Source organism: Sebastes fasciatus, chromosome 11, assembly GCF_043250625.1.
Source record: "Sebastes fasciatus isolate fSebFas1 chromosome 11, fSebFas1.pri, whole genome shotgun sequence".
Lineage (NCBI taxonomy): Eukaryota > Metazoa > Chordata > Actinopteri > Perciformes > Sebastidae > Sebastes > Sebastes fasciatus.
The window spans coordinates 33,766,560-33,791,565 of record NC_133805.1 but is presented as its reverse complement, the minus strand read 5'-3'; the positions used below and the strand labels follow the sequence as shown (position 1 = coordinate 33,791,565).

The 25,006-nt window shown below is 42.3% G+C and overlaps 1 protein-coding gene across 6 annotated transcripts in view; it reads right to left on the bottom strand.

Moving 5' to 3' along the window:
• Positions 1–780: 780 nt before the first annotated feature.
• The window catches only part of pard3ab (par-3 family cell polarity regulator alpha, b), a 336,764-nt gene continuing 312,538 nt past the window's right edge, over positions 781–25,006 (bottom strand). For all 6 annotated transcript variants that reach the window (XM_074652318.1, XM_074652320.1, XM_074652319.1 and 3 more), the window contains 3 exons: positions 20,931–21,054; positions 11,103–11,245; positions 781–5,621 (listed from right to left, as the gene is read on the bottom strand). In XM_074652318.1, the coding sequence (XP_074508419.1) occupies positions 5,225–5,621; positions 11,103–11,245; positions 20,931–21,054 (664 nt within the window). In that variant the 3' untranslated portion in view covers positions 781–5,224. The remainder of the gene's footprint in view (positions 5,622–11,102; positions 11,246–20,930; positions 21,055–25,006) is intronic.

Below are 25,006 nucleotides of genomic sequence, written 5' to 3'. Positions count from 1 at the left end.
TGCCAAATGTCCTCACTAATGCAAACCCCGGTGAGTGTGTGTGTGTGTGTGTGTGTGTGTGTGTGTGTGTGTGTGTGTGTGTGTGTGTGTCCTCAGTGCATCTTAAAGGAAATGCTCTGAAGGTTGAATCTGACTAAGGCACGGTGACACAATTTTCTGCATGTACAACTCCCTCTGAATCTCACACACACCATGAAGTCAATGAAAAGAACAGACTGGCGTGAAGGATAAAAGCACAGGATGAGGCAAAGGAATTTCTCTGCTTCCACCTCTTTTCCTTCTGTTCTCATATCCCAGTTTCTTCAAACACATACAGCCGGTGGGCTTAAGTAGCATTAATGGTGTTTGGTTAGGACGTCACCTTTGACCTTCAGAACAAAAACAGTAGCAGGGAGCTGCTCAACAGATCCCCTGTGAGGGACAATGGGAATGAGGTTGGATTTAATAACAGGAAACACAATGGTGTTGGGGGAGATTACCTCAGTGTGTTCAACAGATCGGTCACAGTTGTTGCAGTGAAGCCGAATGTTGGTTTTCAGTTACGTTTCAGCTGTTGTACGATTCTCCCACAGGAGTTAATGATGTTTCACATGGTTTATTATCTCTTTTGTATCCGTCAACTTCTCAGTCAGTCTCCGAAGAAGACATCAGCAACCCAGACCTGACACATTTGACATTTGACAGCAGAATGAGTCCCTCCTGCTTCATTAAAGACTCGTTCGATGCCGGTTCAAAGCTGGGGGGTGGGGTCGAGGAAAGAAAAGATAGAACAAGCAGAGGTTGTAAACAGGATGGAACAGCCTTCCGTTTTATTCTAAATTTGATATGTACAGGAAAAAAGTGGCTGTATACATTTCTTAATAAATCATGTAAAAGTTTTCTGGAAAAAAAACAATTGCAGATCAGCTTCCATTTCTCTTTATACTTTAAAACATCATGGTACAGCATGGTTGAAGGCAATGTCAAACGGGATACAAATACACTGATAACCGCTCGTAAAGTCTTGGCCCTTGTAAATAAAATAATAAAAAAAAAAAGATCAGGAAGGAGTACCCCTAAAAATGACACATTTTAATATGATATTAGAAAGGTTTAAAAACACACCGCAGTTTGTGTGCTGTAGTGTCACACAAATCACATCGTGTCCCTCTTTGTGTGTAAAATATGATATAATATCAGGCACTTATCGATATCAGACCCCGTAACTGGACAGCTCGACAGCGAAGTCCACGACGTTTAGAGCGCAGGTCAAATACATCCTTCTAAATGTGCTACTCTGCATTTGGAGATGCACTAGTGTTCACAGCAGGAAGTGCAGGCCGCTACAACCAAACACTTTTTACTAAAAAGCTATTCAAAGTGGAGATATGTTTTACCCTCACCTACACAGTTTATATCTTATTTGGTAACAGTTTTCATCAGCCCCATAGCATGGATTTAAAATATTAGCAAGGGGACATAGTGCGTTTGTGTCGTTACACCCAAGTACATACATAATGCAGGAAGGACATTTTAGTTAGCTTAAAAACAGTCGTATTGTGAACTTTCCTCAGGTTTAAATACAGCTTTATACACTGGAATAATGCCATTGAAAAGTCCTTTTCTTCTTCATCTTCTTACTTTATTCGCTCCTCATTTATTACCCCGACTAAGCCTGCATCTTTCCCAGCGAGGGTCTTCATTAACTAACAGGAGATAATGTATGTCATGCAGCTTCACTCTGCATACGGAGCGTGTAGGAGTGAAGGGCAATTACGCGCCGCCTGTTTGTTTTCCGCAGCTCGATGATGGCCATCTTTTATTGTTTTGTATTTCCCTTTTGTTTGAAGTTCGACCTCAGCTCGATCTCATCTGTTCGCTTGCAGGCAGAGACAATCGTGTCACAAACATTGGTGATGTCAAAGAAGGGTAGGTTCAGACAAAGACAATCGGTCGCCACCTACTGCAACAATTATAGTGGTGGGCTGGTGGGCTGTGGCAGTGACGTCTTCTTTCCCACCTAGAACTACAACAAGCCACTGCGCTAGCGTGATTCATAATTAAAACTTCACTTGTTTACACAAATTACAAGAACACACATAGTTTTGGTTTATGTGTCCAGGTATTGAGACATCGGAGGTAAATTAAAGAGGACATATCGTGCTCATTTTCAGGTTCATGCTTATATTTTGGGCTTCTACTAGAACATGTTTACATGCTTTAATGTTTAAAAAACACATTATTTTTCTCATTCTGTCTGTCTGAATATACCTGTATTCAACCTGTCTGAAACGCTCCGTTTTAGTGCCTGTCTCTTTTAGACCCCCCTCCTGAAAAAGCTGTTTGCTCTGATTGGTTAGTGAGAAAAATATGTTGCACCTTTGCAAAGGTAGTTCTCAAGCTGTGAGCGGTATATTCTAATGAGCCTGCATGTGAGATAGGAAGGGGAGCCAAATCTGAATGACTTGTTGAATTACATGTTTTCTGATCTAGGCAGCCCACAAAAAACTGACTGGTTGTCTTATTTTACAGATTGTGGGTTGGTAGGCACTCCAGATACCCAAATGTATGAGCACAAGCACTGAAAAAGTGAGTTTTCACGATATGTCCCCTTTAAAAAAGTAGATTTAAAAGCAAGCAACATCTCTTACCAAAAACAATGTTCTGCTTAAGGCCCGGTCACACCAGCAGTTAAAACGTCAGCAAATTAATTTATTTTAATAGAATCGCCACAATCAGTAGATGTGCTCGCAGGGGCAATTAAATCTGTCTGAAAACTTTTGCACCAAGTTCAACTTTTTTAGTGCAAATTCTCCAAAATGGAGGAAGTAGGAATGGAGTTGCACCATCTGTTTTTATATAACTCTCCTCTGTTGTAGTATCAACTGCTCCACGAATGAGACATGGTTATAAGACAGGAGTCAATGGTCCAAATAAGTCTTTGAATAAACTGTGTGGACCTATAGAGAGGCGAAGTCCCGCCCCTTCCGCTGGACCCCATGGAACCTTATTTCGGAAAAAATATTATCGTTTTTTTTTGGATCCCGTTTGAATTGCGCCATGAATCACACATATGATGTTTGTCAATTCAAAACATAACTTTGCAAGTCAAGAAAGTGTCATTTTGTTTTAGGTTTGTCGTAGTATCATTTAGTTTCGCGTTAAACCACTCAGTGAACTACATCTCTCGTTTTGCACGATATACGTCACCAACACTAGCTAGTTACCTAACTTCGCTATGTTCCACGCACCGATGTAACCTGATGTGTTTTATCTAGCGACTCCTGGTCTTTTTATCAGCTGGGAAGCAAAAGAACAAGTGAATTTTGGGTGTGTCGTCTTTCTAATTACGTATTTCCACAGTCTTATATTTCAACAGTTTTATGACAAACTGAGACTTTCTTGATTTGCAAAATGATCTTTTAAATTGACAAACATATATATATGTGATTCATGGCGCAATTCAAACAGGATCAAAAAACTATTTGTCTCTTGCCGTTGACTACGTTCATATTTTTTCCGAAATAAGGTCCCGTGGTGGTCCACCAGAAGGGCCGGGCTTCACCTCTCTATTGTGCTGTTAGCGAGTGAGGTAACGAGTCCGCTAACTGACAGTTAGCAAGCTAGCTAACTGTGATAGCTATTATGACCATGCTTGTGGCTGCGAATGTGTCACTAATGTTCTTGCACTGCCGATTTTGCGAAGACGAACGGATGAACTTTGCGGTGCCACTTTCTAGTGTGACCAGGCCTCTACTCTGGATAACTCACAGACCAAACTGAGCAATGGTTTTTTTTCCCCGTTTTTTTTTGGGAAGAAAGATTTCTGTAAAATTTGGAGAAGAGTGTCAGCTAAATGCTTAAAAAGGTAAAAATACAGACTGCAATTACAGCAATTGAAAGCAATTAACTCCTGAGGACAATTTTGCCTTTTGTTAAAAACAGGAGAAAAGCTCCAGCTAATCTCACACTGGCAGGCTTATTGTCTCTCTACCCATCTTTATTATGCCTCTCTTTTTTTTGCTTTTATTCCTCTCTTTATGTCAGAAGCCGGGCCCTCTGTTGGTTCCTCTGGTGGCAGCGTTCTTTGGCTCTGGCAGGCAGCAGGTGGCTTGTGATGAAAAATTCAGTGCAGAGCCTGACTCGGGAGACGAGGAGGAGGAGGAGGAGGAGGAGGAGGAGGAGGAGGAGGAGGGTGGTGGTGGGTAGCAGGAGGAAGAGTAAGGGGAAGGGGAGGGGGCGAGATGAGAGGAAGGTGGGAGATGAGCGAGGAGAGGAGGATAAAGGTGGGGGTGTTGAGGTAGAAGAAAGGAAGGTAATGAACAGAGAGGCGACGAGAACGAGGATGGAGGATGGGAGCCAGAGCTCCAGACAGACAGGCAGGCGGGCCAGCGAGTCAAGCCCAGAGCGGTGCAGGGGGGCCAGGCAGAGGATCAGAGCTGTCTACCCTCTCTGCCTGGGTCTCCTCCACGGAGATAACACACGATATGAATCATTTATGAGGGGGGCTTTTTTTTTATTAATAACACACACACTGTGCCCTGCTTCTTTCATACACTCTGCCTTGTTTTCTCTCCTCCTCGGGGAGTACTCAAAGTGAGAGGGCTCGATCGCTGAGGAGAAAACACTGGGTAGGGAAAACAGGATGCAGAGAAACGCCGGCGGCGTCGGTAGGGGTTGAATGTTAACTCCAGCGAAGTGAAGAAAGGGTGATTTGTGACCGATGGGACGAGTCATCCGCGGGACACTTTGTAAAGCCACGACACGCATGCTTGATTGTGAAACATGTACCTTGTCACATGCCCACACACAAACCCACACAGAAACTTAACGCCTCCCCATGGGCTCGGAAGAACGCCCACTCACTTGCCTGTCTGCCCATTTGATTGTCAGCACATGACGGTGCCAGGTCTCGATGAATCAGAGTCCTGGACGACTGCGAACGAGCATCGTGTTCGTGAATGCAGAGAAGGCACTGAGCGTCTCATGTCTGTAGGAGGGTGAAGGACTGACTGACTATAGGTCGTCGGCACGGCGAGGGATTAAACACAAACACCCACATACTGAGTACACTTCACGTCTGTTTACCTCTAAGATCATCGCTAAGCTATAAGACCTCTAGGTTGTCCCTTTGTCAAGATTCGTAGCGTCCTCTTCTGCTGTCTCCTTCAAGGTAACCCTCTTAGCTCCTGAAGCACAAGTTCTTCTCTGTTCAGCTCTTCATCCATCAGTCCAACAGCACTCCTCAAGAATAAAAAAGTCTTCCTTTCTCGGACCCAATTCTATTAAGCCTCGCTAACTGCGAAGGCGACGGTGGCACATCGTGGCGGTACGGACCCTTGGGGGACGCTGGGTCCTTCAGGTGCGCTGTAGGGTACCCCTCGTAGCTGCTGTTACCGATGTTCTCCTGCATTAACTTCCCTTTGGCTTCCTGCTCTCGGCGCCTCTGCTCCTGCCTCAGGAGCTCCTGGGCTTCCAGGAGGACTCTGGCGTTGACCCCGCCGCCGCCCGGGTAGCCGTTCCTGGAGCCCTGGTAGCTGGAGTACCTGGGGTTGTCCTTCGCTGTCTGGAAGCCCTCGCCAGGTGGGTACGCCTTATCCCACGATTCCTGGGAGACGGTGCTGGGGTTTTTCCTGGGTTGCCTGGTGTGGAGACGGGAAAGAGGTGAGAGAAATGTGAGACTTTTGGTTTCATATGATTCCACGAACAGGAAACCTACATTTTATGATTGTGAAGCTTTTATATGACTGATTTGTGAAATTGACACATGTGCACTAATATTCCACTATTATCCGAATATGACAATATTACAAATGTGATATAGGTCATGTAAAAAAAATACTTCTGAATTAGGCCTTAATCCGAATGGAGCATTTCCTGATTTAGACATGTGGGATATGCTGATATTATTCAGGTTTTAGGAACATCATCTGGACAAGTAAACAGTGCATTCAGAATAGTCGTTTCAATTGGTTTTTTTACGTCAGTTTTTTACGTCAGTTTGCGACACACGGCCTCTTGTTTGTTTACAACAAGCTACATTTACAAAACTAATATTCCACTATTCAGAATATGAAGACTTTCTGAATTTGATACGGTCATGTAAACAGTTTATTCTGAATTCGGCTTTATTCTGAATGGAGCATTTTCAGATTAAGACGTGGGATAGGCTGATCTTATTCAGGTTTTAGGAGCATTCTTGGACATGTATATAGAGCATTCAGATTATGCATCTCATTTGGGGTTTTTACGGCAGTTTGCGACACACGGCCTCTTACTGTTTACGTCCAGCTCTGTCCGTTGTACACAAACCAACTAGCTGACAGTTTGCAGAGATGCACGCCTAAAAGAAAAGCCCACCTTTCAGGTCGGAAGGAGAAACACACCTACTTTTAAACATTATTAAAGACTTGGATATCAACAGGTTTTTGGATATGCGCAAATATCTAACGCTGATCTTTTCAAGAAGGTGGTTGAAGGAATGAAAGAGGGAGGCTGTTACGGTACATACTTTATGGTTACCTATGCATGTCAACGGAAATATTAATTTTCATTAGCCATGTAAACAGCTTAGTAGGAATGTTGCCTTTTTCAGAATAAGGGCAAAAACCAGAGTATTTTGTGCATGCAAACGTAGTCAATTGGTGTTTTCTGATACACAAGGCATAAATCAAATAAAACAATCACACATATGTACCAATAAATGCTCTCTCATTCTTTTTTCTTCAAACACAAACACTTTCTTTCTCCATGACACATAGCTTGAACCCCTCTAGTCACATATTGTGACCTGGTCTGGTGGGAAAAATATCAGCAGCAGCAAAAATGTTTGTTGAAAACCCATTAGCTCTTGGGAGAGGGACTAGCGTGTGGATGTTTGCTGGGATATGATTATACTGTCGGTTGCATGGCAGCCAGGACATCACATTCAATGAAAATGAGGCACCATTACAGCCTCACAAACTGCCTCTGGGCAAGTACCAGCCCACGGTAAAGCATACCTAACCGTGTCAAAGTCCCCTTCCAGCCCATTAGGCCCATTTCGAGACGGACAGAAACAACCATTGGATCTGACAGACAGTAACGGCGGACCTTACCGCAGGTGGAAGAAAAAGAAGGCAACCATCTTGTCCGCTATGGACATAATATTGGATTGGATATTTGACGCCTGACACGTGTCTTAAAAAGGCCCGGTTAGCTGTCATGCTTCGGAGGGGCTGCCCTGCCCTTTACCAGAAAATATCCAGATGTGTGACATCACCTCTCATTTCTGCTTGGCTGGCCTCTTTGTGGCAGCCCTGCCTGTGTGTGTGTGTGTGTGTGTGTGTGAGTCCATACGATATGCATGAGTGTCCCAAGCCCTCCAGCTCCACCCATTTATCTCGAGGGCACGGCAAAAACGAGAGCAGAGAGAGAAGAAGACACACAAAAACATCAATGGGCTTTTGACTCGGAGCCATGCATAATTAGCAGGTTTATCAGCCAGCTGTGAAGAAATCGTATTATTCCTGTGTTTGGATTTGAGTAGGAAGGGGGGAGAAAAAAAATCCCTTAATGAGAATAGAAAAGACCTTTGTTTTTATTCAACAGAGATTGAATGCAATTGGGAATGGATACGCTTCTCGGTCGGTGAGATAAGAGAATATAGCCCAGGTTTATTCTTGCACACGGTTGAGTGATTCCAATTTTCAGAGACAGGCGTCCCCGGCATCTGATTTCATTTCACATGTTGACAAAGAGGCCAAAGCTGGTCTGCCTCCCTGCTGAGAAATGCAAACCAGATCACTCTCGATGTCTCATGCCGTGCCAAGAAGGGAGCATGTACTGTACATGTGTGTGCTGGTAAATGCAGAAAGATGTGTACGGTTCTGTATTCTGTGCATGCACACTGTGAGGCATGACAGATGATAAAACAGAGAGGGGGAAAGGTGACAGAGTGAGATTGAGAGAGAAAAAGGGGGGGACTTTGTGAGATGTTGCGGGCATATAGACATGTGGTCGTGACACACATGCACGCATGTGAGGCCAAATGCCACTGCAGCTGTTGTAGCCAGCCTTTAGTCGCCCATAATGGCATCACTTTGGCTCTGAGATCAATGGTGCTCGTCGGTGATGAATATGAGGGCCCTTCATCCACCGTCATTATTTCAAATGGCAGCGGTTTATTTTCACTCAGGGCTCCTCGTTTGGGAAAGGGTCTCGCCCAGAAGGGAACTGACCTTTATCTAAAATGAAAGCTGTTTTTTAAGGAATGCTACAGCCATTAATCACAACCCAGTCATGCTCCCGTGAAGAATTCCACCCTCCATGAACAGAACCCATATGACTCCCATCAAGGCTGTGATCTCCTAAACGCCATATTTACTCCGTCTCAGCCTCTGATTTCACGCGATGGTATGCTCTAAGTCAAGTGTTCTCGAGATAGTACAGCAGGGTTTTATCCAAACACAACAGCTTCTTAATGGAATTAGTGGGAGAGTGAAGGGGGACGCGGCCACAGGATGTTGCCTCTGACCGCCGGAGCGAGACGGTAGTTCATTAATCTTTCAGCAAAGCTGCCTGCAATATTTATCAAGGAAGGGATTTACGTCGATAACAGTGGATTAGTTTACAATGGTGAAGCAATAGAAGATAATGTATTTAATGTTGTACTGTATATGTATGGTAAGTGCAAGTTGATGATGTGCACCAGGACGGGTCTGCTGGGTTTGACCTTGCAGGGTGTTTGAGAGTTTGAGAGGGTAATTACAGACGGCTTAAATGAAACATAATAACTTTGAATAACATTTCTTCATTGACAGTTCCCTGCTTGAACTGACTCAAGAATTAAAACTGGGTACTTAGATTTTTTTTAGGGGAATCCAACCACTTTCTTTCCGTTCTTTTTACAGTATTATACCTAACATACCTGTTCATTAGGAAGCAGCTTTGTTTCATTGATATTAAATCCAACACTTCCAACCTTGTGGTTTATGTTAATAACTTTTAGGCTCATATGCACGAGACTATGAACTTTATGTATATATATATATATATATATATAAATATATGCTGTATATATATTTATATTGTGTATATATATATACTGTATATAAGATTTGAGAAAATTCTGATATTTTATAGTAATTCCCTTTTTTATATTTTCATTGTAACTTTCTTCTATACATGTTTTATTTCAATTTAATCAGATATATATTAAATTTTTTGTATTTTTATTGTAATATGTTCTATATTTATGTGTCTTACTTTTATTATTAATTTAATTATATCTTATTTGTTTATGTTATGCACCAATACAACAAAGAAAATTGCTTGTATGTGAAAACCTACTTGGCAATAAACCGGATTCTGAGGACCTCAGGATACTGGGTGTTGTATGTTGTATAGATTGTAGAGCCCTGTACAAATACACTAGACCTGACATTACTCATACCGTAACTCCATCATTCCACAAAAAAAAACTGAAATTGCTTTACAAATAGTAACCATTTTGATGAAACCAAGTGACAAATTCTCAAACAGTCAAGGTGATAGTCCCTGTCAACTTTGAGAGACATCTTGTTAGACAGATCACAATAAAATGGTATTTTCAGAGCATCTAGTTCTTTCTAAATTGAATGAAAAACAGATTACATTCTTTCGAAAGTTTAAACAAATGTGACTTTTTGGTTTGTATTTTAATGTTAACTTAAAAAACGTAAAAAGACAACTTCCAAACAAAAAGTGACAAACAATACACTTTAAAGGTACAGTGTGTAGGATAGGCATCTAGTGGTGTGGTTGCATATTGCAACCAACTGAGTACCCCTCCCTTTCCAAGACTGTTGTAACCTGAGCCACTGAGTGCAAAACCATGGTAACGCCGCTCAGAGGCCGTCTTCACCATAATAACACTACTTTAGGAGCAACGGTAGTCAGATGGCTCCTGGCGGTACCACGGTTTTGCACTCTGCGGCTCACGTTACCGCAGTTTCACAAGCGTGTCGGAGAACTACGGTTGCCTTCAGGTAACGTAAAAACATGGAAGTCTCTCTCTAAAGCTAGTGTTTAGTTTGTCTGTTCTGGGCTACTGTAGAAACATGGCGGACTCCGTGAAGAGGACCCGCTCGCTATGTAGATATTAAGGGCTCATTCTAAGCTAACGATTCTTAGTTTCAGGTGATTATACACTAATGAAAACATAATTGTGAATATTATATTCCATTTCTGCAAATAGATCCCCTGAAATGTTACACACTGTTCCTTTAAGGCCAAACACCATAAAATGTTCACTTTTCAAATTAAGATAAAATGTCCCCATATGTCCAATAAGTCTCTCACACACACACACACACACACACACACACACACACACACACACACACACACACACACACACACACACACACACACACACACACACACACACACACACACACACACACACACACACACACACACACACACACACACACACACACACACACACACACACACACACACACACACACACACACACACACACACACACACACACACACACTTCCTGGAACAACAGGCAGTCATATCATGCAGATCAAAGGGAATTACATTAAGGGAGAGGAAAGCCATCATGTCAGATCTGTGTGAGAGGGTAACATGATCTGTCCATTCTGAGGCTGAGTGTGTGTGTGCGTGTGTAACTGTGTGTGTATGTGTAGGTTTGCGGTCTGAAACTGACCAGCTGTGACCCTTTTTCTTACTCAGATGTTATATATATAATCTGCTATCATTACTGTAACAAGGTTATTACAGTGAATTCAGACAGGCGTGCACAAGCGTGAGGGTACACACAAACACACACAAACGCACGCACACTTCTTGAGATACATTACGGCACATTACATTAAATTACAGATCTAAAATAGATACAAACACAGTCACATCCTCCTGGACACATCTCCTATTAGATCCAACATGTACTAACACACACAATACCCAACAAACACACATCATCTCTTAGCACATATTGATTGTCAGACAGACAGAAACAAACATCAAACACAATATCATATCAAGCCTGTCACACACACTCACACACTCACTCACACACACACACACACACACACACACACACTCTCTCTCTCTGTGTCCGTCCCTCTTACCGTGGCAGGGAGCTGTACTGCCGCTGAGCCTGGGCGAACGAGTCTCTCTCCTCCTGTCTCTGTCTTTGCATCTGAACCTCCACCGACACCGAGTGGCGACCTGGCTGGCTGTACCCGCCCTGACCGTTGCTGCTGGTGTTCGACTGAAAACAGCAAGATGGCAGCTTGGTCAACTCAGACGTCCACGCCGTGATCACGATTGTTCCATCTATCTGGTCTTAGTGTTTACAGGATTCAGAATTACTTTATTGATCTTAGTATGGGACTGTATGTATGTATGTATGTATATGTGTAAATGTATTGTTCTTTTAATTTAGGGATAGAATACATATCACATTTAAGTGGGTTATAGTTATTTAGTATACCTTCCCACTGATTTGGACCTTTATAATACTGATATCGCAACACATTCTCATTCCCAACTCGTCAAAAATATCGGAGACCGACGCACGGGGTACCCCTCTTGCGTTACTTTTGGACGGACCAGGGACGGCGTGTCAATATTCGCTCGTTACATGCACATAGTCCTTTCAAAATAAACTAGGAAGTTAGGTTTAGGCAACACAACCACTTAGGTAGGGTTACGAAACAGTTGTGGTCGACGTTAACTTCACTGACTAGCGTGACTCACCGGACTGATGATGCCGACGAGTCACGTGACTTAAGACTGACGTGACAACATAAGTCAATGTTACTTTTAGTTTCACATGGGATACGAACACCGGTTTGACCCATCCACAGGCCCTCCCTCCCGCTCGTCCATAGTGAACTCTCACGCTATTCAGACTACGTCACTTGTGCTGACCGTCAAATAACGCCGCGGGTGGGTTTACATTGGAGTTAGTTGAAAGCCCGGTTCTTCACATACTGTTGCTAAAGGGTGCCTCTGTGCGTCGCTTTCCGATCCCGAGGGGCGCTGACCAAACGACGATTTGGGAGTGAGAATGGGTTGGATATTGGTACATTGTCTCAACGTTAAAAATAAGTCCATTCTTAAAGGTTTGGAAGGTTAATCCAAAGACCCAATTGTGAACAGTTTACTTTCTACCTAAGAAATAGTCAGTTTTCAGTCACACTGTGGATTATCAGGAGTAACGTGGACAATGATTCTGGAAAGACATGCTACTATTGAATACATTAAATGTAATTTTTCGATGACCTCTCCATTGTATTGGGACGGAGAAAGAGGTTTCAGAAACATACTGTATATCTCTGAACCTGGGCAAATAAAAGTAAAGGAAGTATCAGCATGGCTAAATAGCACTAGAGCCAAATGTAAAAAATATTTAGTCAATGACCCTTTAAAACTGAAACACTGCCTTATTGTGGCTCTAAGAGGAACACAACACACCGAAGCTACAGCACAAGCTGCTTGTTTTCTGGTAGAGCTGATGTGGCTCTGGGACGGCTGGACGTTTTACACTCCCAGAGTTAAAGGTATGCTGACGACCTTCCTGTGATCAGTTAAACATTCATGATGTCTAACTGCCTGCAGTGCTGATGCAAGATAGATGTATGAATGAGAGATGTCAGAGGACACTCCCAACTTGTGAAAAAGGGTTTTATGTAAATTAAGCAGATCAGTATATTTTATATGATTTGGTTCACACTTCAAACATTCACTATATACTATATTCTGCACTTTATAATAACATCAATAATCTCTAATTACGATCAGACAATAAAACACTTACATTGACAGAAACATACCATGAGCCACGTTCCATCAAACAAACAAACCTTAAGTAACATTTAGAAGTGATAAAAGTAAACACATTAAAAATAGAAATTAAACTTTTTATCCACTCCAGTTATGGTGATTTTCATCCTGTATTTGTGGGTTTTGCGGTTGAAAAATCCACAAATATGTACATTTTAGAAAAACAGATTTTTACAAACAAAATATTTTGACCCAAAAGCAATGGTACATTCAAATGTCTCTCTTGTGGCGTGTTTAATCAAGCTCAGATATCAGAATAAGGAGGAATTAATTCACCCAAATATGTAAATTATATTCTGCATAAAAAAGCTCTTGGCTTGAACAAATGGAAATCGTATACATTACCATACTGTTGAGTGATTAACAAATTAATTTAAAGTTTGGAAAATATTGGACTAGGTATGAATGTCCTGTAGCCAAAGGGGTCACAGATGTTACCCCAGGACAGATACATCTGCATATATTTAAAAAAAGCATCAACTCTTAAAGGCTCTGAAGACCTGAAGACTCACCTGTGTGGGTGCTCAGAGGCTTTAATACATTGATAAAGAAGAAACATCTGATTTAAATAAAAACAAATTTCAGTTCAAATACAATGTATGAAAATCACCACATCTGGAGTCAGAGTTTACTAACAGCAGCCCAATAAAAACTAGCAGCAGTCACTGACACAAGATACCTCGTAAAATCTCCCACTGCCCCCTCCCTCCTCCCACCGCAAGTCCAAACCACAGCCACTTACCAGCAGTTAGTCGGGCAGACACACCCTGAGCTCGTCTCTCCTCAGGTCAAAATGAAGGTGAGACACAAGACACACAGAGGGAGGGGGAGAGAGGGAGGGAGGGAGGGGCCATGCTGGAGACTCATAGCAGGGATAGTGATGAGATGAGGTGGATGTTAGTGGGTGTTAATGAAGGAGACATTGTGACAGTCCTCCCCCCCACACAGCCAGAGAGAAACAACTCCTGTACAGGTTATAAGGTCACAGTATGTATGTGCACATGTGATATACATTTAAAATGATCTGCATGTTTGTATTGATTTTATGGTAGCAATAATTTTTTTAAATGAATTATTGTTTTATGAATGTATAAACCTGTTTACACATAAGCCATCCATTAAAATATACTTATGCATCTCTTATTCACACACACAATTCGTATTTCTATATCTAGAGGACCCTCATTGATATAATTCATTCCCTAGCCCCAAAGGGGTTAAGTATTTAGTTTGTACAATGTTTACCCAACCTGGGTAACAGGTATTCACACCTGTTCCCAATAACCACACCTGAAGATGGGGTGAAAAACCTGCCGTCATGGCCTCCCCCATCTTTGTCCAAGAGCTTTCTGTCCTAGGTCAATGTCGTCTCACATAATTCAAATGGGGGTAATGGCACACTCTCTCCTTAAAGGAACTCATGGGATTGATTTGACACGTGGAACAGGCCGGAAGTAGTTGCAAACTTGAAAGAGGTGTTCAAATCCTGCCTACTCTTTCACTTTTGTACACATGACCAACTGCTGGGTAATTTGATGGATTGTCAGTTTCAGAAGGTTACAAAAGTTGTTGGATGCTAACCCAACTTGGATGAAATTCTCTTTACATCCCGACAGCAATCGATAAATCAAATACTCTGTGGCTGTTGCAGGACTGTAATAAATCCGTCCAATCATTTCATTCGGGCCGAATACCCGTCTGCCTGTCTGTCTACCTGCGTGCACTCATTGCGGAGTCTTCCACAAGCTGCTAGCTTGACAGCTGTGAGTACTAACCATAGCCATGTTCGTTGCCTAGGTTCGTTATCATAATTGTGAGGGAGTGGCTTTGGAGGGAGTCCTGAAGGGACGGACTGTCAGTGTTGTTGACTTGGTGACTTTCTCTCTAGATTTAGGGACCTTTGGAGCTACTGCTGTTAGCTACTTTCACTGGAAAAGAGTTGGCAACACTGGGCTGGGTTTTTTGGTTAGATAATTAAAAACTCTTGCTGGTTTCTTAAGATTACCAACCCTAGCTTTAAACTAAAGCTGAACCTAAAGCTAACCGTAACCCAAAAGGCCCTTTAAAAAATGTGAGGACTGGACGAAACATCTTCACTGTCAAGGTGTAAAATTGGTCCTCACAAAGATAGATGTACTGTACAACAGTGAACACGCACGCACGCACGCACGCACGCACGCACGCACGCACGCACGCACGCACGCACGCACGCACGCACGCACGCACTAATATCTCTCTCAGCAGCAGAGCACCACCTCAAGGTCCAGCCCACACTTGTGCCACAACTCCTTCCGCTCCTCCGATGTTCATTAGCGGTGTGGGTGCAATAATAGTGTGCGTAGCACAAAGCCAGTCTAATTACTTTTATGGCTGTGCAACGTATTGAGATCCTGGTGGGAGCACTGTAGACATCAGTTTGTGGGAAGGCCATAAAACGATTACGAGTGCTAAAGAGACACTCCCCTTTAAAGCAAATGAAGCCGGGGGCAATCATCTCTGGGATTGATTGGCACTGCCTCGCTGCTCGGCTGACAACAAGGACAGGCTGACAACTGAGAGGGAGGGGTGAGCTCCCACACATCCCTTATTCCACGTCTGAATCGAAAATTGCCCGGAGGTAAATTACAGTCCCAATAATATTTTTCACATGAGGAAAAATCCCTCTAGCAGTTTAGGAGTGTTGAATATTCCTGGGAATGTTGGCTCATTTGCCAGAACATGGTGACTGTAGAGGAGAGGGGAGGAATACCCTAAAGGAATCCAGATAATAGCAGCATTAAAATGTTACAGTAAAATACAAGAGGCAATATTATGCCCTTTCTAAACCCCCAACATCAAGTGAATGAACTCCTCTATTCCCATAGTGGTATAAATGAGTGCAATAAAGCAGGCGCGCTGCTGCCGGGAGAGCGGGCATCAGTCATTCTGATGGAATTAGACCGTGCTACCCACAATCCTCCCCTGCTTCCAAAACTACGGTGAAAAAGCAGAAGAGGGCTCCCAACGCAAAATAAAGAGATGTTATACTGATGAAAGTCATGTTGCTAAATAGGGACGGCTAAGAAAACAGCTTGTGTTGAAAATGGATAATTGGGCCAATCAAGCGCAGAGGGTGAAAACTGTAGGACAGATTCAACTAGACTTCACTGGAGGTGTGATATAAAGAGGTGAGCCTGAGCTTGAGTGTCCAAGTCTGACTGGAAGGTGCACAACAACATCATTAGTGCTTCCATTGGTGGTTCAGAGATATCGGTCCAATTGGTATGACATTAACAGGCAGAGGTGTGGACTCGAGTCACACAAATTGGACTTGAGTCACAAATTTGATGACTTCAGACTCGACTTGACAAAATTAAAAAAGACTAAGAACTAACGTTACGTTAATGAGTGCCAGTAGGAAAAACAAAATGACCAAAGACAATTTTGTTCACATACAAAAAACTATGCGGTGGTCAACCCTTGTCAGTCTTGACTTGGGACTAGCATGTCTTGACTTGGGACTTGTCAGTCTTGACTTGGGACTAGCCTGACTTGACTTGGGTCTCGTCAGTCTTGACTTGGGACTTGAATGGGACTAGCCTGTCTTGACTTGGGTCTTGACTTGGGTCTTGACTTGGGACTAGCCTGTCTTGACTTGGGACTTAACTTGGGTATGGTCAGTCTTGACTTAGGACTTGACTTGAGTCTTGACTTGGGTATTATCAGTCTTGACTTGGGACTAGCCTGTCTTGGGTCTTGTCAGTCTTGACTTGGGACTTGATTTGTGTCTTGTCCGTCTTGACTTGGGACTGGACTTGGGACTTGATTTGGGTCTTGTCTGTCTTGACTTGGGAATGGACTTGGGACTAGCCTGTCTTGATTTGGGTCTTGTCTGTCTTGACTTTGGACTGGACTTGGGACTTGATTTGGGTCTCGTCTGTCTTGACTTGGGACTGGACTTGGGACTTGATTTGGGTCTTGTCTGTCTTGACCTGGGACTGGACTTGGGACTAGCCTGTCTTGATTTGGGTCTTGTCTGTCTTGACTTGGGACTGGACTTGGGACTAGCCTGTCTTGACTTGGGTTTTGTCAGTCTTCACTTGGGACTTGACTTGGGTCTTAACTTGGGTCTTGTCAGTCTTGGCTTTGGACTTGGGTCTTTTAAGTGTTGACTTGGGACTTGACTCAGGACTAGCCCTTCTTGACCTGGGAATTGACTTGAGACTTGAGTGCAAAGACTTACTTGAGGTTTACTTGTGACTTGAAAAACAATGACTTGTTCCCACCTCTGCTAACAGGGTTCTGTATTGAATTCCCACTGAGTGAATTCTGAATGGATTATGGCTGCAACTCATGATTGTTTCTAATATGAATTTAATCAGATTTTAGGTGAACCAATTAATCGTTCAGTCTAGAATCACAATTTCTGGGAATCCAACCTGATGTCTTCACCTTACTTGTTTTGTTTAACCAACAGCAAAAAAATCTGAGATATTCCATTTACAATGATATAAAACACAAAAAATGATAATCAAATGGATAATGCATTACTTCATTATGGATCAAACGAAATAATAATTTCAGCACTCCTCTGTAAACCTATTAAAGATCTATTTGATTTATTTGACATTTGCTTGCATCATAACCAGTCTTCTGCCTTATAAAAAGCAGCATATGAATGTCAGCAGCATCTCATGTGCAGAGCTGTCGGTACAGTCTCTGCCAGGACTGTAAGTGGGGCAGTTGTAGGTGAATTAAGAAAAAGGACACAGGCTCCTTGAGGTTTGCAGCACATCACTGAGGTGAAGCAACAAAATGTAATATATGCATGGGGGGAGGTAATTGAATTTCAAAGACACATTCTCCTGTTTTCCATACGGCCCACCAGTATGGCCAGGGCATGAGTCTAATAACATGCAATTACCATGGCAGGCCTGAGTGTGAGCTGCACTCTGACAAGTAAAAGGGCTTTAAAAAAGACCATTAGAGGGTTCCTCGGACTGAAACCACTGTGGAACCACAGATGGTTCCTGGTAGATCCTCCAGTTAAAGCAGCTGAACACTTTGTTTGAAATATAAACTATTTATCTATGGCATTAAATATATGGGAGTAAATACATAAGCATAAATGGAAACTCAATACTTTTTGTTACCAACTTTCTTAGCATTAAAAATGGTCAAGTACCAAATGTTAGAATTGAAATATTGGTCAGATTTGCAGACTTGTTTAATTATTCTTTGGTAAGACAGCTTCTGATTTAAATCACAATTTTACACAATCTTATTTAGGCAAAGTTCTTTTATGGCTGCTTGTGCTTAGACAACATTTAACATTTGAAAAAAATGCTGTGTAGAAACATGGCTAGGTCCTGATCAAACAAAGCATCTTTTTATTGTTGCTATGCAACCAGCGTATGAGTGCTAACGTTAGCTTAACACAAACCATGCACTGTACCTAAGAGTCAATGGTACAAGTTTAAATCAATGAAAACAACTTTCAATCTCAAGTTCTGCACTTCTGTTTTCTCTTCAGATCAGGGTATCTATGGTTGGTAAAGTCATACAGTTCTGGATATCCAGCAAAGTTCACCACAATGAGAAAAAACTAATGAAGTTTTTTGAGTTTTTTCAACTCAAGGCGTTCAGGACGCTCCTGTAAAAACACAAAATGCGCAGAGCGAAAAATAAATGTGAGACGGGCCTTATAATCCTCAAAGTGAGGTATTGTTTTGCGTCGGAACCAAACCTCAGGTATCTCATAGACACTAGTATAGAAATATTTTCGACCGATACTCTGGTTAAAGACCGCTTAGCAACCAGAACAAACCATCCAATACTTGGTAGGTGGATATTTCCGACATCAGCTTTTTTACAGTCCTGCCCACTGCAAACCGGTGAGAAAGGCTCAGTCAAAAGAACAAATGTAGAAATATCTGTAATAAATAAACTAGAATTACCGCCTCATAGCTGTATGCCTCCACCAACAAGTTGCAGTTTACATCCACGTCTGTCCAAAATGTCATCGCTTCATCATTTTATCCTGTTAGACATTTGTCTGAAATTTTCATAATTAGCATGTAAAGTCTTGAGTTATGGCCAAAAGCGTGTTTTGTGAGGTCACAGTGACCTTGACTTTTGACCACCAAATTCTAATCAGTTCATCCTTGAGTCCAAGTGGACGTTTGTGCCAAATTTGAAAAAAAAAAAAAATCGCACAAGGCGTTCCTGAGATATCATGTTCATGAGAATTGGACGGACGAAGATGGACGGACAACCTGAAAACATAATACTGCGGCGCGGAGGCGTTAAAAACCCAGTGTGGTTCTAACTTTGGCAAATAATAATGAGTTTACTATACAGTACGAAGGACCCCATTGCATGCAGTAAGAGGCTGATTTCCACAAATTCATGTGAACATATTCATTCGGTAAAGAGCCCTAAAATGTTCAGAGTCTCTCTTTGGAAGCCGGGGGAATCCTTAACTTTCAGAGTGTGGGATACTCAATACTGAATTTTCATGGGAAACGGAGACTTGCGACAATAGCGAGTGCGCCGCAGTTGATGTAAATGAACATAATGCTGCAGTATTGTTGAGCTCCTTAATTGAGAGCACGCTCAGTTGTTTAGAGACAAAGGGAGAGGTGACCTGCGCTCTTCTTTCCCACACTGTCCTGCTTTTTGCCGTACAATGCCAGCTGGAATGTGCAGCCAGTCTGTCGAGGCCCATTATAATGCACTACTACTCTGGTTAATACTGCCGAATGCAAAACAAAACTAAAACATCTTTATTGGATTTATCAGCTAGAAAAAAGAAAAGCCAGAGCACAGGTGATTTGATTTGTGAGCTCTCACTTTATCATTTCAATTAAAAATCATAGGACCAAATTCTCCCATTGCACACCAAAGCTACAGTGGGAAATGGTAATGTAGACACCAGCAGTAAAAAGAGTTCATACAGAAATATACAAAAACACAACAGTGTGTGCAAAATTACCTTGTATAGAGAAAAACAACCAACAAGGACGATTACGTGTTGTAAAGGACGTAATTTACAACACACCAGGCATCTAGTTTGGGACAACACACATTTGTGCCACTTATTACCGCAGCATATATGAATAATAATAATAATAATATGTATTGTGTTTGCATTAGAATATGGTGTGATAGAATGTGTGTGAAGTCAACAAAAATGTGTGCTGTCCCAAACTAGATGAAGTAATGTTGTGAAAAAGACTCCTTTGGTGTGTAGAACAATAATATAATACACATTACACAGAGATGCTACCAATTAGAAAAATGTAGTAAAATCTTCAAGATTTAAAATTCGCTACAGCTGACTGTTCATATTACCATAATTTGTTATTCAAAACAATGTAAAACCAAGTACACTTGAGTTGCGGTGCAAAGAAGCAGGGAGGACTAAAATAAATACTAAAAAATATGACAAGTGATTTCATCACCCAGAAAACTTTGAAGGCATTCAGGTTTTTGTTCGCTTGTTATTACCCCATGTTGCTTCAGAATGCTCTAATTATCCCTCCTCTTAGCCAGTGAAGCTTTGAATTAAATAAATGCCGGTTAAAATGTACACAACGCTACCTTGAAAACTGTAAAAAAGGCACAGTTAAAAAACAAAGGGTTTACAGATGAGACCCCCTGTACACAGAAACAAGGTGAAGACAAACCCAAGTCCGTGAGGTGGTGGGCGGTGTGGATGACTGACAGAGACGGGGACGATGGATGAGTAGAGTGGGGTTGTGACAGGTGGGTGGGGGTTAGTGATGGTTGCGTCTGGAGGTGTGCAAACTCCTGCATGCAGGCGGTTGAACATTTGAGGGTGAGGGGGTGTTAGCGTTAGAACAATTAGCCAGGAAGGCCCATGGAGGTTAATGGTAATCCTAGTGGGGACAGGGTGATGTCATCAGTCTTGTTCATAGTGGGGTTAGTGATGGTTAGCACCATACTCCAGTTAGCCACAGCTGGTGCTGTTAGCGTTCTCCTCAGACTAGCATGTGCAGAGTCTTGGTCTGGTAGAGGTCGTTTCTTGACATTAAACAGTCTTACAGTCATCTTCTCCGGCCGGCAGTGGATTTCAGTTACAGGTTCCCATCATTTCAGACACTCACCCAGGGCTGCTCGAAGCTGTAGGTCCTCCTGCGGTCGTCGGGGTCGTCCGGGACGGTCTGGGCCTGCTGGAACTCCTGCCTCAGCCTCTGTATCCGGTCATGGTTGCTAGGGGCTAGCCGGTTACTATGGAGAGAGGAGAGAGAGAGAGAAAAGAGGTGGGAAAGATTGATGAGTGTGAGAGGTCCATTGTGAACAAGTGACCTGGTTCCAGCGGAAATGGCCCGCAGGATGAAGTTCTTTAAAGTCCAACGTGCTTTGTCTATGAATTGATCAAATGCACTGTTGACACTGGAAAAGCAACCCAGATACGTTGAAGCCAGATAAAAACGTGATAAGTAACGGCAGAGCCCAGAGCGGGCTCACAGCGGAGCCAACAGCAGTATGAATCAAACTAATGTGCCTCTGATGTATTATTCATCACAATGAACAAAGACTAGTGGTGAACGGTGAGCACCCCCCCCCCCACCTCCCGGCCTCATATCATTCAACTACCACACTGCTATTGTGTGTTGCAGCCCTGCGGTGCTTACATCAAACAATGCTGCCTTCAGTGTAACTCTCTCATGGTACACTGAACAAAACCCGCTCCATAGCTGGTCACTCACAACTATCTGGTCAACAACTCCAACTATGAGCCCTTTTACACCTGCCGTGAAAATGTGTCTCGTATCCAGAGTGTATCTAGATATGATTTGACCCGATTACATTTACACCTGGTATTAAATATGTGTCTCAAGTGTCCACGTTGAGATCTGATTTCTTTCTCTGAAATGGCTGAGAGGAAAGCTGCATTACGCACGGGCTTGTAGCCGGCACTGCTCGAGAGGCGGTGCGTAATGCACGGACACACCAGCCTCAAAACGCAGCCATCTAGGGGGAGAGGGCCCGCAAACGTGATTTTGAGGTACGTCTACACTCGGACAACACAGAGGGATGAGGAGAGGAGACGATGAGTGCAGACAGAGCACACACACAACCGGCCAAAGCTTTGAATATTCGCTGTTCACTACTACCAAAGCTCCGGAGCCCGAAAATGGTACTCGGAGCAGCCCTAACATTACAAATTTCTGCCCACATAGTTTTTATATGTGAATTGAAAATGCAATAGCATTTACACTAGTGTTCAATGTGGTCACAATGCGTCCCTGACCACCTCCGGGGGTGGTTTGGCCGATCGGATCTTAATCCGTCCTCAATGTGTTTTTGGTGCATTAAGACCTGTACTTTCATGTGGTCAAGCACTATCCGATCGCAATCCGATCACCCAAAACACATTTTAATGCATAAGCTGTAAAGGGAGTCTGTATTAGATGTTATGGGGTCTAAAATGTTCATTGATTAAATTAAACTAAACTAACTAAAAGTTGGGTTTTTCTTTTCCGTATTGCAAAATAATTTCAGGTATTCCAACGGTAAAAAAAAACTGACGGTGTAACTTGGGCATTAAAGTATGTAAATCAGAGCTCCAGCAGATACATATAAATATCTGGTTGTCTTAGTAACTGTTGTATTTGCAACTCTACAGACAGATTTTTGTCTTAGTTTTGAATGTTGAGCCATTTTAGACTTCAAACTTAACTGAACCTCAGAGAGTTCACACTTTATACATCATATGTTTTCATAGTTGACATCCATCCAGCTTAGTATAGGTTTCTTTTGTTATTTTAAGGGATCTTAAGGAGAGGAGACATCAAACAAGTTTTTTCTCTAACAGAAGTTTCAGATGGCCCCTGAACTCATAAAGGGAGAGAAATATAGGACTTACGTATAAAGGAGAAGACAGGTTAGTGTTAAATATATGCAGCCTCCTACAGAGGAAAGTAATTAACACATTTTCCCTCTCAAACAGTGTGTGTGAATAGAAGAGTCAGGGTTCGGTGAATGAACGGCCAGCGGGGGAGCGATGACTCCGAGCTCGACTTTTCAACTTTCTAACTCCGCCAGGAAATTCCTGGAGACTTTCTTATCTGTAAGACTCAAAAAAGGTCAAACCTGCAACTCTTTCCAGTCGCAAAGCTCCCCTTAGTTTAGTTTTGCAAAAAATGTTTTTGCTTAGAAATATTTTAAAGGGGACATATCATGCTCATTTTCTGGTTTATACTTGTATTTTGTGTTTCTACTAGAGCATGTTTACATGCTGTAATGTTCAAACAACACATTATCTTTCTCATACTGTCTGCCTGAATATACCTGTATTTACCCTCTGTCTGAAATGCTCCGTTTTAGCGCATTTCAACGGAATTACAACGGAATTGCATTGCTGGGCAACAGTTTGGGTCCATGTTTACTTCCTGTCAGCTGATGTAATTTACATACACTGCAACAGGAAATAAACTGGGACACATTTAGAATGTTTACGTTTAAAACTGGGAAATTGTCTAAATATTGTAGATTTGTGACATCACAAATGTAAAGAAATCCTGACGGCTTGTTTCAAACGCACAGTATCTGAATACGGGCTGTGTGTTTATCTGTGGATTGAGCGTTTTGATACTTTCACAGTATTTATATTATCACTTAAACCTGAATTATAGTAACTGCACTGTTTAAACAAGACTAGAACATCAATCGATCTTCATGAGGTCAATGACTCCATCTGGGCATTAACATTAATGCAATAACTGCCTAAATTCATTTCATCCATGACAAAACAACCAGATAATGGAGTTTATAGTGCTAGTGCTAGCACCACCAACTTAGCCAGCTATTAACTCCAGACGCACACAATGGAAAAGCCAGAGGCAGTCAGTCCTGTAAAAGACCAGGGACCTGTCATATGTGATCCTGCTAATCTCTGTGATATGTAACACAGCCGCTTGGCCTCTTTAGAACACAGCTGACCTGATGTGTGAACCTCTGGCTACGGGTCATGGCCTAAATGCCAGCTGCAACAGAAAGGCTCATATCTGATAGAGGGGGAACCTGTAAACAGATGTGTGTACCATTAGAAGAAACTAGAAAAATCACAATGATGATAATTTATTAGTTTGCCACGGATGAAGTAAGTCCACAGTATGAAGAAGCACAGTGACTCAGTCTGAATGAAAGATGGTCCCTCTTCTGAGATGGTTGCTCAACCCTGTAATCAAAAGTATATCATCATTAAGGCAACCTATAGACCCATCCTATACCCTGCCCGAGAGACTGAAGAGAAGAGAAACTCAAATAAAGGGATCAAAGATATCCAATCTTCTAGTCTGACAAAACTCTGTAAATCAATCAAAGAAAGAGCAACACTGTAATACAACTGTAGTGCCAAAAGAACCCCAGAGACAGGGAAGAGCAGCGGGCTGAGATTTAGTCTGAGATGAGCTTCATCCTCTGGACAGGCTCACTCAATATCTGGCACTGCTGTATGAGGCTGAAAGGTCACTGTGTGGCTTTGTTGAGTGGAGTGTCTCTGGGACTCAATAACAGGACTGTGGGCTTGCTGACTGGGCTGCCAGCAAAGCTGTTTACGCTGAGATGCACCCTGCCTTTCATGGTTGGGCGTGCCCCCTGAAAAGCTGTCTGTCTCGGTCTTAAGCCTGGGAAGGAGGGAGCTTTGAGAAGATGTAATGTCTGCACTGTGGGCAGACTGCTACACTATGTTCTAATGAAGCCTGCTGCAAAAAAAAAGACGCTTGGGGAATAAGATTGAGGCAATCAAAGGACAATTTCATTATCACAATTTGGGTGTTAGTGTTGACACTTGGCTTTACTTTTAACTGGGGATGTAACGATACCATACATTTAGTAGTCGATACCAATACCAGTGAAATTCCACGATTCTAGATACCAATTCGATTCCACAGCAAAAAACTGAACAATAAATCCCATGTACTTTAACATTCACTCCTTTATTACCATTTGCATACTGGTGTTTGTTAGGAAGTTAAACAGGTCATAATTCCCTCTTTATCATCTATTTTATATTGCTGTGAAAACATCTCCTTCAAATAACTTTATTCAAGTTTCAAAAAACTACATTTTACAAGATTACATTTAAACACACCATGATAACGTTAGAATTTGCCTTCGCCAAATACTCGTTACTGAACAGAGCATGAACGCATCATAATGTAAATCAATGGCA